Below are 17,101 nucleotides of genomic sequence, written 5' to 3'. Positions count from 1 at the left end.
ATGGCGTGAATGTAACTTGCAGGAAGGATGTTTCCCCTGGCTGGGGAGTCCAGAACTAGGGGATACAGTCTCAGAATAAGGGGCAGATCATTTAGGACTGAGATGAGTTGGAATTCTTCACTCAGAGGGTGGTGAATATTTGGAATTCTCTGCCACAGAGGACTGTGGAGGCTCAGTCATTGATTTCTAGTTGATAGATTTCAATATATTAAAGACATTAAGGGTTACGGGGATAGTGCAGGAAAATGATGTTGAAGGAGAAGATCAGCCATGATCTCATTGAATGGCGGAGTGGGCTTAAAGGGCCAAATGACCTACTCCAGCTCCTATTTCTTATGTTCTTGTGTTTGCCACTTATCAGCCCAAACCTGAAAGTTGTCCAGGTCTGCTGCATATGAACACGGACTGCTTCAGTATCTGAGGAGTGGTGAATGGTGCTGAACATTGTGCAATCATCAGCGAACATCCCCACTTCTGACCTTTATGATGGAGGGAAGGTCATTGATGAAGCAGCTGAAGGTGGTTGGGCCTAGGACACTACCCTGAGAAGCTCCTGCCGTGATGTTCTGGGACTGAGATGATTGACCTCCATCAACCACAACCATCTTCCTTTGTACTAGGTATGACTCCAACCAGTGGAGAGTTTTCCCCCTGATTCCCATTGACTCCAGATTTGCCAGGGCTCCTTGAGCATCACTAGGTCAATGCTGCCTTGATGTCAAGGGCAGTCACTCTCATCTTACCCCTTGAGTTCAGCTCTTTTGTCCATGCTTGGACCAAGGCTGCAATGAGGTCAGGAGCTGAGTGGCTGTGGCAGAACCCAAACTGAGCCGGTTATTGCTGAGTAACTGCTGCTTGATAGCACTATTGACGACTCCGTCCATCATTTTGCTGATGATTGAGAGTGGACTATGGGATGGTAATTGGCCGGGTTAGATTTGTCCTGCTTTTTGTGCACAGGACATACCTGGGCAATTTCTCACATTGTCGGGTCAATGCCAGTGTTGTAGCTGTACTGGAACAGCTTGGCTAGGGGCATGGCCAATTCTGGAGCACAAGTATTCAGTACTATTGCCAGAATGTTGTCAGGGCCCATAGCCTTTGCAGTATCCAGTGTGTTCACACATTTCTTGATATCACATTGAGTGAATCAGATTGTCTGAAGACTGGCATCTGTGATGCTGGGGACCTCAGGAGGAGACCGAGATGGATCATCCACTCTGGCTGAAGATAGTTGCAAATGCTTCAGCCTTTTCTTTTGCACTGATGAACATCATTGAGACGGGGATATTTGTGGAGCCACCTCCTCCTGTTAGTTGTTTAATTGTCCACCACAATTCATGACTGGATGTGGGAGAACTGCAGAGCTTTGATGTGATCCGTTGGTTGTGGGATGGCTTAGCTCTGTTTTTCACATGCTGCTTCCGCTGTTTGGCATGCAAGTAGTCCTGTATTGTAGCTTCACTAGGCTGACACCTCATTTTTAGGTATGCCTGGTGTTGTTTCTGGCCTTCATCTCCACGAGGACTGTATGGTTGTCACTCCTACCGATACTGTCATGGACAGATGCATCCCGACAGGTAGATTGGTGAGGACGAGATCAAGTAGGTTTTCCCCTCTTGTTGGCTCGCTCACCACCTGCTGCAGACCCAGTCTAGCAGCTATGTCCTTCAGGACTTGGCCAGCTCGGTCAGTAGTGGTGCTACCGGAGCTACATGGAGGAGTACTGAGGGGGGTGAGGTGGACGAGGCGGGTGGTAGGTGGTAATCTGTGCCCATGACCTGATGCCGTGAGACTTCATGGGGTCTAGAGTCAATGTTCAGGACTCTCAGGGCAATTCCTGACTGTATACCACTGTGCTGCCATTTCTGGGGTGGTGATAGTTGTGTCTGGGCATTGTCTGTAAGATATGATTCCATGAGCATGACTGTGTAGGCTGCTGCTTGACTAGTCTGTGGGACAGCTCTCCCAATTTTGGCACAAGCCCCCTAGATGTTAGTAAGGAGGACTTTGCGGCGTTGACAGGGATGGGTGTACCGTTGTCATTTCCAGTGCCCAGGTTGATGCCATGTGGTCTGGCTAGTTTCATTCCTTTTAAACCTTTCTCTAGTGGTTTGGTACAACTGAGTGGCTTGCTAGGCCATTTCAGAGGGCAGCTAAGAATCAACCATATTGCTTTGGGTCTGGAGTCACATGTAGGCCAGACCAGGTAAGGACAGCAGATTTCCTTCTCTAAAGTGAACCAGATGGGTTTTTACAACAATCGACAATGGTTTCATGGTCACCATTACTGAGACTAGCTTTTTTTTTTAAATTCCAGATTTATTAACTGAATTTAAATTCCACCAGCAGCCATGGTGGGATTTGAACCCATTCCCCCAGAGCATTTGCCTGGGCCTCTGGATTATTAATCCAGTGACATTACCACTATGCCACTGCCTCCCCTAGTGTGAGGTACTTGGGATAAAAACAGTTCAAGCAAACGTAGTTTACGTCTGCTTTTGGTTTAGTCCTCCAGTAATTCCAACAGTGCATTCAAACAGCCACAGGCCTTATTACTAGATATGAGGCACGCAGCATAATGTGAGAATCATAAGGAAAATGTAAATCAACTGAAAAGTGATTAAAATGTATAATGCAACCATTTTAAGGTGAACTCTTGCTGGACCTTTTTAGGAACAGATGAGAGCTGCACAAAAGTGATAATTTCATCATGAAATTTGATTGTTCTATAAGGAGAGATCTGGTCGTCATTCCAGAGTTATAGGGTCATAGGTATCGAGTCATAATGGCACAGCAGGAGGCCATTCAGCTCATTGAGTCCATGCTGGCTCTCTGTAGAGCAATCCAGTCAGTCCCATTCCCCTGCTCTATCCCCATAGCCCTGCAAGTTTATTTCCCTCAAATGCCCATCTAATTTCCTTTTGAAATTATTGATTGTCACCGCTTTCCCCATCCTTGGAGGCAGAGTGTTCCAGGTCGTTACCACTCTCTGCGTAAAAAATGTTCTTCCTCACATCCCCTCCTGTATCTCTTGCCCAAAACCTTAAATCTGTGTCCCCTTGTCTTTGTACCATCAGCTAATGGGAACAGCTTTTCTTTGTCTACCTTATCTAAACCTATTATAATCTTGTACACCTCTATCAGATCTCCCCTCAACCTCCTTTAAGAACATAAGAAATAGGAGCAGGAGTAGACCATTCGGCCCTTCAAGCCTGATCTGCCATTCAGTACTATCATGGCTGATCTTCTCACTCAACTCTACATTCCTACCCACTCCCCATATTCCTTGATTCCCTGAGGGATCAAAAATCTGTTGATCTCAGTCTTCAGGATACACAAGAATGGAGCATCCGCAACCGTTTGGGATACACAATTCCAAAGATTTACAACCCTCTGAGTAAAGAAATTTCTTCTCATCTCAGTCCTAAATTATTGACCCCTTATCCTGAGATTGTATCCCCTGTTCTAGATTCCCCAGCCAGGGGAAACGACCTCTGTGTCTATGCTGTCAAGCCTCTTCATAATCTTATATGTTTCAGTGAGATCACCTTGCATTCTTCTAAACTCCAGAGAATATAAACCTTGTTTACTCAGCCTCTCATTATAGGACGATCCTCTCATCCCGGGACCAATCTAGTCAACCTTCACTGTACTGCTTCCAAGGCAAGTGTATCCTTCCTTAGATATGGAGACCAAACCTGCACACAGTACTCCAGGTGTGTTCTCACCAAAGCCCTATACAATTGTAGCTGGACTTAATTATTCTTGTACTCCAATCTCCTTGCAATAAAGGCTAACATGCCATTTGCCTTCCTAATTGCTTCCATACCTGCATGCTAACTTTGTGTTCCTTGTTTTATGACGGAGGCTGGAGGAGTGCACTGTCTTTCTCTAGTTCCACTTCTCCACAGGTCACATGTATTTAAATGTTTACCCAGTTACTGATACGGCTAATTATATACTCTATTTTTATTTCAAAATAAAATCCACCAACCAGGTTTCTTTAATAAACAACAAAATTATCAATTTATTATGAAACAAGACTTATTCAGTAAAGATGCACAGCATTAACACACAAATTGAAATATGAAACACAGACAGTACCCAGAATTGAACCCGGGTCGCTGGAGCTGTGAGGCTGCAGTGCTAACCACTGCGCTGCCCTATACTGTCCTCTTAGTAAACACCGATTACAGTACTCATTACGCGTTCTAGCCTTATCCTGCACCTGTAAGCACATATCAACCTCTTTGTTCCTGATCAGCCCCACCCTGCCTCTTACTGTGTACATGCCAGTTGAAGATTTTGGGTTCCCTTTTATGTTAAAAGCCCTTCTATTCTCACAGTATCTCTTTGCCGGTCTTAATTTCCTTTTCAGTTCTCTCAACTTAATATTTTTGGCCTGGTTCTCGCTTGAAGCATTCACCCTCTTTTGTTTCATCATATTCTCTATCACCCTCATCACCAGGGAGCCCTGGTTTTGGTTTCCCTACTTTTCCCCCTAGCTTGTTGTACCTGAAGCATCTCCTCCTTAGACATCACCCATTTTTCCGTTATAATTTTTCCTGTCAATGTTTGGTTCCATTTTACCTTGGCTAGATTCACTCTTGTCCCATTGCAGTTATCCAGCTTCCAGTTTAGAATTTCTACTTTAGATTGTTCCTTTCTCTTCTCCATTACTAATCTAAAACTTTATGGTAGGATGATCATTCTTAACCAAGTGTTCCCCCACAGAAACTTGGCCCACCTCATTCCCCAAAACGAGATCCAGCAATTTCTGCTTCCTAGAGAGGCTGATAACATCCTGGTCAAGGAAGTCCTGAATGCATTCCAGAAATTTTTCCCCTGCCTTACCCTTTACTCTAACATTATTCCAATTGATAATTGAGTAATTAAAGTTCCCCTTATCACCACTCTAGAGTTTTTCACATCACTGATTTCCCTGCAGATTTGCTTCTCTAACGGTCTCTCACTATTTGGAGGCCTATGGAATACCCTCAGTGGCATGATCATCCCTTTTGCTTCTCAACTCTAACCAAATGGTTTCTATCCTTGCCCCCTCAAGGACATCCTCTCTTTCCAACTCTATAATGTCTTCCCTAATCAGTAATGCTACCCCATCACCCTGTTTCCTTCCCTATCTTTACTGAACACCTTGAATCCTTGAATATTAAGCAGCCAGTCCTCACCATTTTTAAGCCACGTTTCTGTTATTGCCACTACATCATATTCGCACAAGGCTATTTATGTTTGTAGTTTGCTGACCTTATTCACCACATTTTGTGCATTAAGATACATGCATTGTAAACCTGTACTACTTGTAGTCCTTCTTAATCTGCTCCTATGTAATATGGTACTACTTCCTTCTCTAGCACTATCCAACACTCTCACTCCTTTATGCACTCTATTCCTCTTTTCTACGTCTATATGCTGATGTCCACCCTTTTGCTAATTTAGTTTAAACCCTCCCCAATCACAGTAGTGAACCTCCTTGCAGGGATATTGGTCTGTCCTGTTAAGATGCAACCCGTCCCTTTTGAATACGTGCCTCCTGTCCCAGAACTAATCCCAGTGCCCCAAGAATATGCAGCCCACCATCTTGCACCAGGCTTCGAACTAGGGAAAATAGCTTTCAGTTGTAAACTAATATTTTTATTGAGCTTAATCCTGATTGTTTTTTCTCAATAATTATATTAACCATTTTCAATCTATAAAGTCAGTTGTAGCGTTGAATCAATTTTCTGAAAAATTTCAGTGTTTTGCAACTTGGTTTTGGTCCTGTACTTTGGTACTCAGATAAAATTAGCAGTTTTTAGAGGCGTTTCACTTTGTTTTTAAGAACTAAAGCTTAAATTTTCATGTACTTTCTGGTACTGATTAAACGATCCAAATTTCTCTTTCCTTCTGATGAGAGAATAGGTTCTGATGAACGTGTATACAGTTTGTGAGGCAGTATTTCAAAGACTCAATTACCTGACCACAGATCATTTTGAGAGTATCAAGCACAATGGACGCCCATATTCTGAAATCTCTAAATCTTCATACATAAACCTGTTAAAAAAGAGGGAAGTTTTTTTTTAGAGGAAAAGGTTTCACTGACTCATTGAGTCAATAAGGGAAGCTAATCCGTTGAGTGGCTGAGCCATATAAAATAAGAAGGTTACACCTTTTGATTGTTGGTCAGTGCAGAATTAGACTATTTTGGTAGCAATTAGGCAGAGACATTGCTGTTGACAGTAGCATAGTGGTAATATTACTGGACTAATACACCAGAGACACTTCAAATCTGGTGGATTTTAAATTCAATTTATTAATAAATCTGGATTAAAAAGCTATTCTCAGTAATGGTGACCATGAAACTACTGGATTGTCGTAAAAACCCAACTAGTTCACTAATGTCCTTTAGGGAAGGAAATCTGCCATCCTTACCCAGTCTGGTCTACATGTTGACTCTTAACTGCCCTCTGAAATGGCCTAATAAGCCATTCAGTTGTACCAAACCACTACAGAAAAGTCAAAAAAGAATAAAACTGAATGGACTGCCTGGCGTTGACCGAGGCACTGGAAACTACAAAGGCACACCCTCCCCAGTCAATCCTGCAAAGTCCTCCTCACTAATATCTGGAGAGCTGTCCCACAGACTAGACAAGCAACAGCCCAACATAGTCATACTGACCAAATCATAGCTTACAGCCGATGTCCCAGTCTCCTCCAACACCATCCCTAGATATGTCCTGTCCCACTGGCAGGGCAGATCCACCAGAGCTGGTGGTACAGTGTTATACAGTTGGGGGGTTGAGTGGGATGGTGGCTCTGGGAGTCCTCAACATTGACTCCTGATCCCATGAAGTCTCATGGCTTCAGGTCAGAAAATGGGCAAGAAAGCCTCCTGCTGATTATCATCTATCACGCTCCCTCAGTTGATGAATCAATACTACTCCATGTTGAAGATAAGTTGGAAGCAGCACTGAGAGTAGCAAGGGCATCGAATATAGTCTGGATCGGGGACTTCAATGCCCATCACCAAGAGTGGTTCTGCAGCACCACTGTTGGCCAAACTGGTCGAGTCCTGAAGGACATATCTGCCATTCTGGGCCTGCGGTAGGTGTTGAGAGAACCAACGAGAGAAAATGCTACTTCACCTCACCCTCACCATGACGGTATTAATAGGAGTGACCACCGCACCGTCCTGTGGAGACGCAGTCTTGTCTTCACACTGAAGGTACCATCCATCATGCTAAATGGGATGGATTCAGAACAGATTTAGCTGCTCAAAACTGGGCATCCGTGAGGCGCTGAGTGGAAACAGCAGAATTGCATTCAACCACAATCTGTAGTGTCATGGCCCAGCACATCACTCTCTCTACCATAACCATCACTCCAGGAGCAGCACCAGGCATGCTTAAACATGAGGTGTCAACCTGGTGAAGCTACAACACAGGACTAGATGCATGCTAAACAGTGGAAGTAGCATGTGATAGACCGAGGAAAGCAAATCCACAACCAGCAGATCAGATCTAAGCTCTGCAGTCCTGCCACGTCCAGTCAGGAATGATGGTGGACAATTAAACAACTAACCAGAGGAGGAGACTGCACAAGCATCCCCATCCTCAATGATGGAGGAGCTCAGCATATCAGTGCAAAAGACAAGACTGAAGCATTTGCAACCATCTTCAGCCAGAAGTGTCGAGTGGATGATCCACCTCTGCCTCCTCCCGAGGTCCCCAGCATCACAGATGCCAGTCTTCAGCCAATTCGATTCGCTCCATGTGATATCAGGAAATGACTGAAGGCACTGGATACTGCAAAGGCTATGGACCCTGACGACATTCCAGCTGTAGTACTGAAGACGTGCTCCAGATTTAGCTGTGCCTTTAGCCAAGCTGTTCCAGTACAGCTACAACACTGGCATCTACCTGACAATGTACCACTCCTTTGGGCCTTGCATGAAATCTTTTGTTGTTTAATCTCTCCTGCACCACACCCCCCCCCACCCTATCACAGACCTTCCCTTTAGTTGTTCTTCCCCCTTTCATTTGCTCAAAACCTATTACATTTCTAATTTTTCCCACTTGTGATGAAAGGTCACTGACCTGAATGTTAACTTTGCTTTTCTTTCCACAGATGCTGTCTGACCTGCTGAGTATTTCCAGTTCTTTTTTTTTCAAATTTCCAGCATCAAATCAGCAGCATTTGGCTTTTTTATTTGTGGTTTCAAATAACTGCTTGAGCACCTAGTGTATAAGAATGTGGTGTCTACTGGTGGTATGGAGAATTTGATATTTCAGACCATTTAGTTGAATGTTTCCTTCTAGTTGCCACAAGATGCCTCATTACTTACTATAACTACTTATCTTTGCAGGGTATCGAAACAGGATTCGTTCCAAGTGTCCAAGATTTTGACAAGAAGCTCGCTGAAGCTGACGCCTATTTACAGATCTTAATTGATCAGCTGAAGGTAATTGAACCTAATTTATTCTGTAACATTTGATAGATTGGGTGAGTTTGTGAAAAGTCCACTGTGATACTACATACAAAGCATAATTGTTTAACTGTTATCAGCCATTGAGTCAGCTTGGACCAACTAGATTCCCAAACAAAAATTGGAAATCTGCCATAACTATTTCCTACCAATTTTGCTATACCTAGCCCCAGAAACAAATAAGAGGTGCATACGCTAAAACATCTTGTCGTGCAGCTCTGCATGAAATTCCGTGACTGTAGCCACCTAACCCCGCTAGCTGCCTGCATCCTTCCTCCATGCCTCAGCCACACCTGGTCCCTTTTTGTCTGAATCTCAGCCTGCTCATCCACTCATTTGTTAGTATCAGTGTTTTTGTTTCATCAGTGCCTTGATCCACCCAATTTCTATTTTAGGTCAAGCAGAGTTTTATTTTATTCATTCATGGGAAATGAATGTCACCAGCAAGGCCAGCATTTATTACCCATTCCTAACTGCCCTTGAGAAGTTGGTGGTGAAAGACCGTCTTGAACCACAGCAGTCGTCTGGTGAAGGTACTCCGACAGTGCTGTTAGGGAGGGAGTTCCATGACTTTGACCCAGCGATGATGAAGGAGCAGAGATACCCAGTCAGGTTGATGTGTGACCTCGATGTGGTGTTTCCACGGGCTTGCTGCCCTTGTCCTTTTAGGTGGTAGAGGTTGCAGCTTTGTGAGCCGCTATTGAAGAAAACGTGGCACATTTCTGCAGTGTATCTTGTAGATGGTACACCGTGCAGCACAGTGTGCCGGTAGTGAAGGGATTGAATGTTTAAGGTGGTGATTGGGTTCCAGTCAATTAGATTGCTTTATCCTAAATGGTGTTGAGCTTCTTGAGTGTAGTTGGCACTGCACTCATCCAGGCAAGCGGAGAATATTCCATCACTCTCATTGTAGATGGAGGAAAGGCTTTGGCGAGTCAGGAGGGGTGTCACTCTCCGCAGAATACTCAGCCTCTGACCTGGAAGTATGGAGCTTAGTGTCCTGGCAGAACCTGAGGTGAGCAGGTTATTGGTGAGTAAGTGCTGCTTGATAGCTCTGTTGATGACACCATCCATCACTTTGCTGATGATTGAGAGTTGACTGATGGGGCGGTAATTGGTCGGATTGGATTTGTCCTATTTGTTCGTGGAGTAGTGACCTGCTGCTCCAAAGTGCAACTGGAAATTTTATGTAGCCACACAGGCTTTGTCAGTATTGAACCCAATAAGCTAATTTCCTGAACACTGATCCTGCCGATTCTTAAAAGAAAGCTCAAAAGCAGTATGACCCTTCGAATCAATTGATCTGCCAGGTCCCACAATGAGGAAACCTGTGTAGCCACTGAAGCTCCAGTCCCCTGCTCTGCAATACTGTCACCACAATCAATATAGAAGAGTTCTATCAATGCATTATTAAGTAACAGTGGTAGATTTCCTGGGGCATTGCACCTGGGGAGTTGAGACAATGTAGTCTTCAAGTGCAGTGGAGATGGAGTGTGGGAGATAATTGGAGCAGGGCACTAAAACATAAAGTTTTTAATGAGCCTACATTGATTTCCTGCAATGATATACACATAGAGTGAAGACTAAATGCAAAATTCAGGTAAAGCAGGGTTAGAAAGCATGGGAACAATTGCAACAGGACAGGGAGGGGCAGTAGGCGTGTGTGTATGCACTTGTACATATAGGTGATTCAGAGCAGCACAAAACACCCAAAAAAAGTATTATATTTGTAATGCCTTATAAAAGATTAAGTAATTGTGTTCCTCCTCCGTTGTTATGGTTATATCTGATTCAATGCTGGAAATGCATCAAACAGTGTTAATGCATATTGGTTCACAATGTAAATATACAGTGAAAGTTGTTGTTTTGAGACCCAACATTACGTGACTTTTAACATTGAACAGGCAGAGCAGGTGTCACGGGTATATATGGATGCTATTATAATGATTTTACTCATTGAGATCGGAGAACATAGAATTTTGTAATGCATTTTGAAATGGAATATGGTGGCCCACCTAAGAGTTTCACTGAGGTGGACAGATGAGTATCTTTGGGTGAATGATATTTTTATTACTGGTTCTTCAAATCTCTTATTGGTTGATTTTTTAAAAATTTCTTTGGTATAGATGTGTTTGTGGTAGTGATGGGGTGTCGGGTCCCGAAAAGGAATTTGGTGGGATTATTCATAGGGGACAACAAATATTCAGCTGTCAGGAGAGGGAGAGATCGGGAACTCGAGCAAAGAATGAGACAGGAAAAGGGAAGAAGAGGTCAGCGGCAGAGACAACCATTCTCTTTGATCCTGGTTTCATTTCAGTCGCTGATTTTCTTTTTGTTTCTCTCTTTCTGGCACACTTTTTTGTGACTTTTTTCGCCACCTCTTTTTTTTCTTCCCCTCTGTCCAGGGGAAGAAAAAGGGAGAGAATCAAAAGAAGGAGTGCAGAGATAGAGGTTTATATTGCACAAAGCAAAACTTACAAAACTAACCATAGCATTGATATTTTGCTCTTGCACATAGCTTTTTGAAAATATATATAAATTCTGCCTTATTAAAGTTTTTGCAGTTCATGCTTTTGTATGTCAAAATCAATCGGAAAATGCAAGGGCAGAGAGTACAAGGAGGTTTGAAAAAAAACATTAATACAGCAGAATGTTATGGACGCTTCTTGGGAAATTGGGTATAATGCATATGGTCAGACTACACAGTCTAAATTTACCTCCGAGTTTCAGGTCAGGGACAAAATGTCGAAGGGATTGAGGTCTTCAATGTCTTGAAGGCATTAAAAAACGCAAGACAGTTTAATGGATAAAATTCATGCTGTGAACTATGTAATTCTTGAATTTTAAGGTTGTGTTTAAACCCTTATTTTGGACATCAAAATTTTAGTTATTAAGTATACAATGTTGGCTCAAAAATGTTTTTTAAATTATTCACGGAACGTCTGTGTCACTGACAAAGCCAGTCTTTATTGCCGTTTCTTAATTGACCTGGAGAAGGTTTCAGTGAACTGCAATCCATGTAGTTTATATTTTTCTGTAGCGGTGTTGATACAACTGAGTGGCTTGCTAGGCCATTTCAGGGTGCAGTTAAGAGTCAATCACATTGCTATGGGTCTGGAGTCACATATAGGCCAGACCAACAAGTGCATGGGCCCCTTAAATTTTTTGTGTGCCCGCGCATGTTCACTGGAGAGAACATTGGGCCAGACTAGGTAAGGACAGCAGATTTCCTTCCCAAAAGGACATTAATTAACCAGTTGGGTTTTTAATGACAATCTAGTAATTTCATGGTCACCGTTAGTAATACTAACTTTTTTTAAATTCCAGATTTATTTAATTAACTGAACTGAAATTCCCTAGCTGCCATGGTGGGATTTGAAATCGCACCTTCAGATTATTAGCCCAGGCTTCTGGATTACTATTCCTGTAACATAAATCACTCAAAACGTTCTCTGAATTGTGGTTGTGTGAGCCAATTGGCCAGATTTTCTCAAACACTAGGTAATAAATCTCTATTAAGTAGCAGTTATTGTAGGACAACAGTGTATCACATTTAGCACGAAGCTACGTACAGGATTAACAGGCACTGCATGTACTTAGAAGAGTTTTCAATGAAATGTACATTGTGCTTGTGTGTGTGTGTCATGTCCGTTCCTCCCTCCTGCCCTTTCCCAGCTTCTCTCTGCCTTTCACTTCTGCCAGCTTTGGCTATGGACCTGCTATGGCTTGCTTGCCACTCGCCCTGCAGTAGCCCATGTGCCCCCCTCACTACCTCTCTCCCTGGTCTTGGTGCCTCACCTTCCACTACCCACTCATTAAGTTCCAGCCACTCTGCCTACCCATAATGCCATGAGCAATGCCACAGGAGATTGACTTGTATCTCAAAAATCTTGTGCATCAACTTTTTGCATTATTAATTCCTATTTCTGCATTTAAAATGGAAACTGCCTGTGTAAGTTTGTCATGTTGTAATTGCACTCCTGGGATTGGAGGTAATGCAGCAGCTAAAAAAAAAGCACCACTGGCAATAGGATGTAATTACAATTTGATGAGGTTTTTTTTTTAGGGAGTTTCCATTGAAAATATAAAGATAGGGATTTATAATGGAAAAAGCACAAAGTATGATCAAAAACATGTCAACATCAAGCAAGGTTTAGCAAACAGGAACTAAATGCAAATGTAATTTTAAAAAATGTTAATCTAGATACTATTTTAAAGGGTAAATTACCCTGCATTACTGATTACCTTTATTGCTCTTAGGTTTTCTCATCTTCAGTAGATATTCTGGTTTTATTTTATTTAAAAATCCTCAAAAGAAAAAGCCTCATTGTATAAGTATATAAATAAATTCTGTTATGCCTGAATTTTTGTAAATTAACTTTTATACAACTATCAGAAGTTTTTTTTTGCCAAAGTCAGCTTTACTTTATTGATACTATTGTTGATGACTGTATATTGTGAAGAAATTTATCAGTGTACGTGGTTCTGAAACAGACTATTAGGGTCTGGTGTGTGCTGAGTTAACTCGAACAGAAAAGAAGGATATTTATTGGGTGTCACTGCATCTATGCTGGTGAGGAGGGAAATCAGATTGATGTATTTGTGTTCAAATTACTCATATGCTTTTTTTCATACTTCCAGTTATTTGACGAAAAGGTCAAAACTTGCAACGATGATGAACAGAGAAGGGTAAGTGCCTTTGCTCTCGAATATTATTTAATGTGTCATATCTTTATTAAATGATTTGTACATCAATGATATTTGATACGTCTAACTTTTTGTAAAAATAAATCCAAAAACAAAATACAGTAAGTTGCGTTAGATAATGATTTCCAGCCTATTATAGTCAGCTTAATTAGATCCATTAGTGAGAAATGAAATTAAATCAAGCAGATCAAAAGGAGAATAAATACAGTTTTATGGTCATTTTAGTGGACAGTTCCTTCGCTGAGAGAATGCAAAAGAATTTTGATGGGGGGAGATGCCAACTTGTGTGCACCATGCAGTTGTTTTAAAACAATTTTTTAAGAAGTATTCTTCTTCTTCAAAACTAAATAATGCAAACACTTTTGAGCTATGTGGTAAACCTGGACACAAGTTCAAACTCTTAATTTTCATTCTCATTGCACATAACTGATGACATTGATTTCCAAAACTTTTCAACCTAATTTTTCTGCCAGTCTTCACTTCCCCTCCTCTGAAATTGTTTGTTTGACTCCATTCTGTGTTACAGTTCCAAAGACACCAGGTGCCCTCCACACCACATCCAAATGGTATTCCTCATGTGTTAATACTAAGTAAATATCATCATCTTATTTGAACAGCCAAACCCATCCAAGTTGCCTCATGATGCACTTTGAGCAGGAGTCACTGGACAGTGATTAGGAGTGTGAGCTTTGGCGGTTTTCACTCCTTAACCCAAGGATGCTGAGCGCAATTGTAGTTTCCACACCGTTTCTCAACCAGAGATCAGCTAATTCAGCACAGCCGAGGGATTGAATCTCCCTTGTCTATGTAACGCTTGTGTGCTGATTATGTTAACTAGCTGAATCCTTCTGGGAGTGTAATTTCTGTAAGTTAACCAGGACATCCTATGACTGATACTTAAATCTGCGTATAGGGGTGCAGATTACCACATTTTATGGCACAAACACTTATATATCTTAACAAATGCAGTTTAAAAAAAATATTCTACTACTGTACATTAGGGACTGACTAGAAATTGATACTGTTTACATCGTATTATAGGCAAAGCATTAGTAGCACTCACTGAGAGTGTTGAGACTTTTATTAACCAAAATATTTCTGTGTAGTAAGAATTTATAATCTCAACCTGTTCATGGTATCATTGGGAATGACGAATGCCAATTCTTTTCCTAAATTACTTAAGCATTTGTTTCAGGTTCCCTGAAATGGTATGTCCTTCTTGTTCCAGTAATAGCATTTTATTGATGACTGCTTGACAAACTATTTATTTCAAATGTTCTGTTATTTTTGATCATCTTTGACCACATATCTGCTTCATTGCCTAGACTGCCCACTTCCACCTCTGTAATATTGCCCGACTCTAGCCCAGCCTCAGCTTATCTGCTCCTGAAACTCCCATCCATGCTTTTGTTACCTCTAGACTTGACTATTCCAATGCTCTCCTGGCCAGTCTCCCATGTTCCACCCTACATAAATTTGGGCTCGCCAAAATTCTGCAGCCCATATCTCAACTCGCACCAAGTCCTATTCAAACATCATCCCTATGCTTGTGGACCTACGTTGGCTTTAGGTGTAGCAACGCCTCAGTTTTAAAATGCTCAACCTTGTTTTCAAATTGTCACTTTCTATTTCTGTAACCACCTCCAGCCCTACAAGCCTTTGAGGTCTCTGTGCTTCTCCAGTTCTGGCAAGTTGCACATCCCTGAGTTTAATTGCTCCAGTCAGCAGCCATGCTTTTAGCTGCTTAGGCCCCAAGCTCTGAAAATCCCTCCCTAGACCTTTCTACCTCTCTACTTCTTTCCCCTCTTTTAAGGCACTCCATAAAACCTCCCTCTTTGACCAAGCTTTTAGTTAACTGACTTGACAGCTTCTTCTTTGACTCTGTGTCAAATGCTTCTGGGAAGTGCCGTGGGACATTTTGCTCTGTTAAAGGTGCTACATAAATGCAAGTTTGTGCTGTTTGCATCTCTAAAATAAAGAACCTGCTGATCATCCATCATTTTGTTTGTATGTGAACGCTAACTTGTCATACCTGGCTTCTTTATTAAACTGAACAAACTTTGAACAGGGCAACTGTTCATTCATTTTTCTGTAAAACGCAATGTCACCTCCTTAAGATCCAATGTTACTTTCTTTTCCTTTTTAAAGTGTTTTTTTTACCCCAATGGCTTTCTTCATTTCTATTCACCATGTCTAGTTGGGTAGGGCTGGCCCCTTCTGCCTATAGTACTGTAAAGCTTGGAAGTGCCTGAGGATGATCTGAGGTAGCGTCCTTTCAGCGCTTCAATCCATACCAAGCCATACTGCCTCTCCTCCCCTTCCGCTCCCCCCCACCCCATCAGGTACTGCTACGTGCCTTTTTTCAACCTACTTCCTAGTTACTTGAAACATCATCTTTACCATCTTCCTATGTGTCCCAGCATTTGTAAGAGTGATAAAAGATAAAATTAACTACATAGCTAAATGAAAGTCATTGATTTGCTGTTACCACAGAAATATGCACATAATCATAGAATGTGAGCCCAAAATTATCAAGGCTCGTACAGTAAGACGCATGGCATTTTTACTTTAATCACTATAGATCAATAGTGCTCATAGATTGTATTTTACATGGAACAAAAAAACACATCTTCCAACAACTCTATAAGTAACAATGCATGAAATCTGTGCGTGTGTGATTTTATATCCATTATTCAATCCCCGTGTTGGGGTACTTGGGAGTAAAAGTGTAATCGTCACATGAAGCAGGGTTATATGTGAGACAAGGGAGGAGATTGCAGGGGCTATGACACAAATTTTCAAATCCTCTCTGGCCACAGGAGAAGTGCCAGGGGATTGGAGGACAGCAAATGTGGTACCATTGTTCAAGAAGGGTACTAGGGATAAACCAGGTAATTACAGGCCAGTGAGTCGAACATCAGTGGTAGGGAAACTATTGGAAAAAATTCTGAGGGACAGGATTAGTCTCCATATGGAGAGGCAGGGATTAATCAAGGATAGTCGGCATGGCTTTGTCAGGAGGAGATCATGCCTAACAAATTTGATTGCATTTTTTGAGGAGGTGACTGGGTGTGTAGATAAGGGCAAAGCAATTGATGTAGTCTACATGGACTTCAGTAAGGCTTTTGATAAGGTCCCACATGGAAGATTGGTCAAGAAGGCAAGAGCCCATGGGATCCAGGGCAATTTGGCAAATTGGCTCCAAAATTGGCTTAGTGGCAGGAAGCAGAGGATGGTAGAGGGTTGTTTCTGAGAGTGGAAGCCTGTGACCAGTGGTGTACTGCAGGGATTGGTGCTGGGACCCTTGCTGTTTGTAGTGTACATTAATGATTTAGATGTGAATATAGGAGGTATGATCAGTAAGTTCGTAGATTACACGAAAATTGGTGGTGTCGTAAATAGTGAGGCCTTAGATTACAGGACAATATAGATGGGCTGGTAAGATGGGCAGAGCAGTAGCAAATGGAATTTAATCCTGAGAAGCGTAAGGTGATGTATTTTGGGAGGACTAACAAGTCAAGGGAATATACAATGGATGGTAGGTAGGACCCTAGGAAGTACAGAGGGATCTTGGTGTACTTGTCCATAGATCACTGAAGGCAGAAGCACAGGTAGATCAGGTGGTTAGGAAGGCATATGGGATACTTGCCTTTATTAGCTGAGGCATAGAATATAAGAGCAGGGAGGTTATCATGGAGCTGTATAAAAGGCTAGTTAGGCCACAGCTGGAGTACTGTGTACAGTTCTGGTTGCCACACTATAGGAAGGATGTGATTGCACTGGAGAGGGTGCAGAGGAGATTCACCAGGATGTTGCCTGGGTTGGAACATTTCAGCTATGAAGAGAGACTGGATAGACTAGGGTTGTTTTGTTCGAGCAGAGAAGGCTGAGGGGCACCTGATTGAGGTA

General features: G+C 42.2%; 1 protein-coding gene across 3 annotated transcripts in view; it reads left to right on the top strand.

The window, feature by feature from the left end:
- Positions 1-17,101, top strand: part of osbpl9 (oxysterol binding protein-like 9) — a 224,833-nt gene that overhangs the window by 119,710 nt on the left and 88,022 nt on the right. For all 3 annotated transcript variants that reach the window (XM_068037140.1, XM_068037141.1, XM_068037142.1), the window contains 2 exons: positions 8,366-8,461; positions 13,127-13,174. In XM_068037140.1, coding sequence (XP_067893241.1) covers positions 8,366-8,461; positions 13,127-13,174 — 144 coding nt within the window. The remainder of the gene's footprint in view (positions 1-8,365; positions 8,462-13,126; positions 13,175-17,101) is intronic.

The sequence above is a fragment of the Heterodontus francisci genome, chromosome 8 (assembly GCF_036365525.1).
Source record: "Heterodontus francisci isolate sHetFra1 chromosome 8, sHetFra1.hap1, whole genome shotgun sequence".
Lineage (NCBI taxonomy): Eukaryota > Metazoa > Chordata > Chondrichthyes > Heterodontiformes > Heterodontidae > Heterodontus > Heterodontus francisci.
Note: the sequence above shows the minus strand (reverse complement) of the source record. Positions and strands in the feature narration are given on the sequence as shown.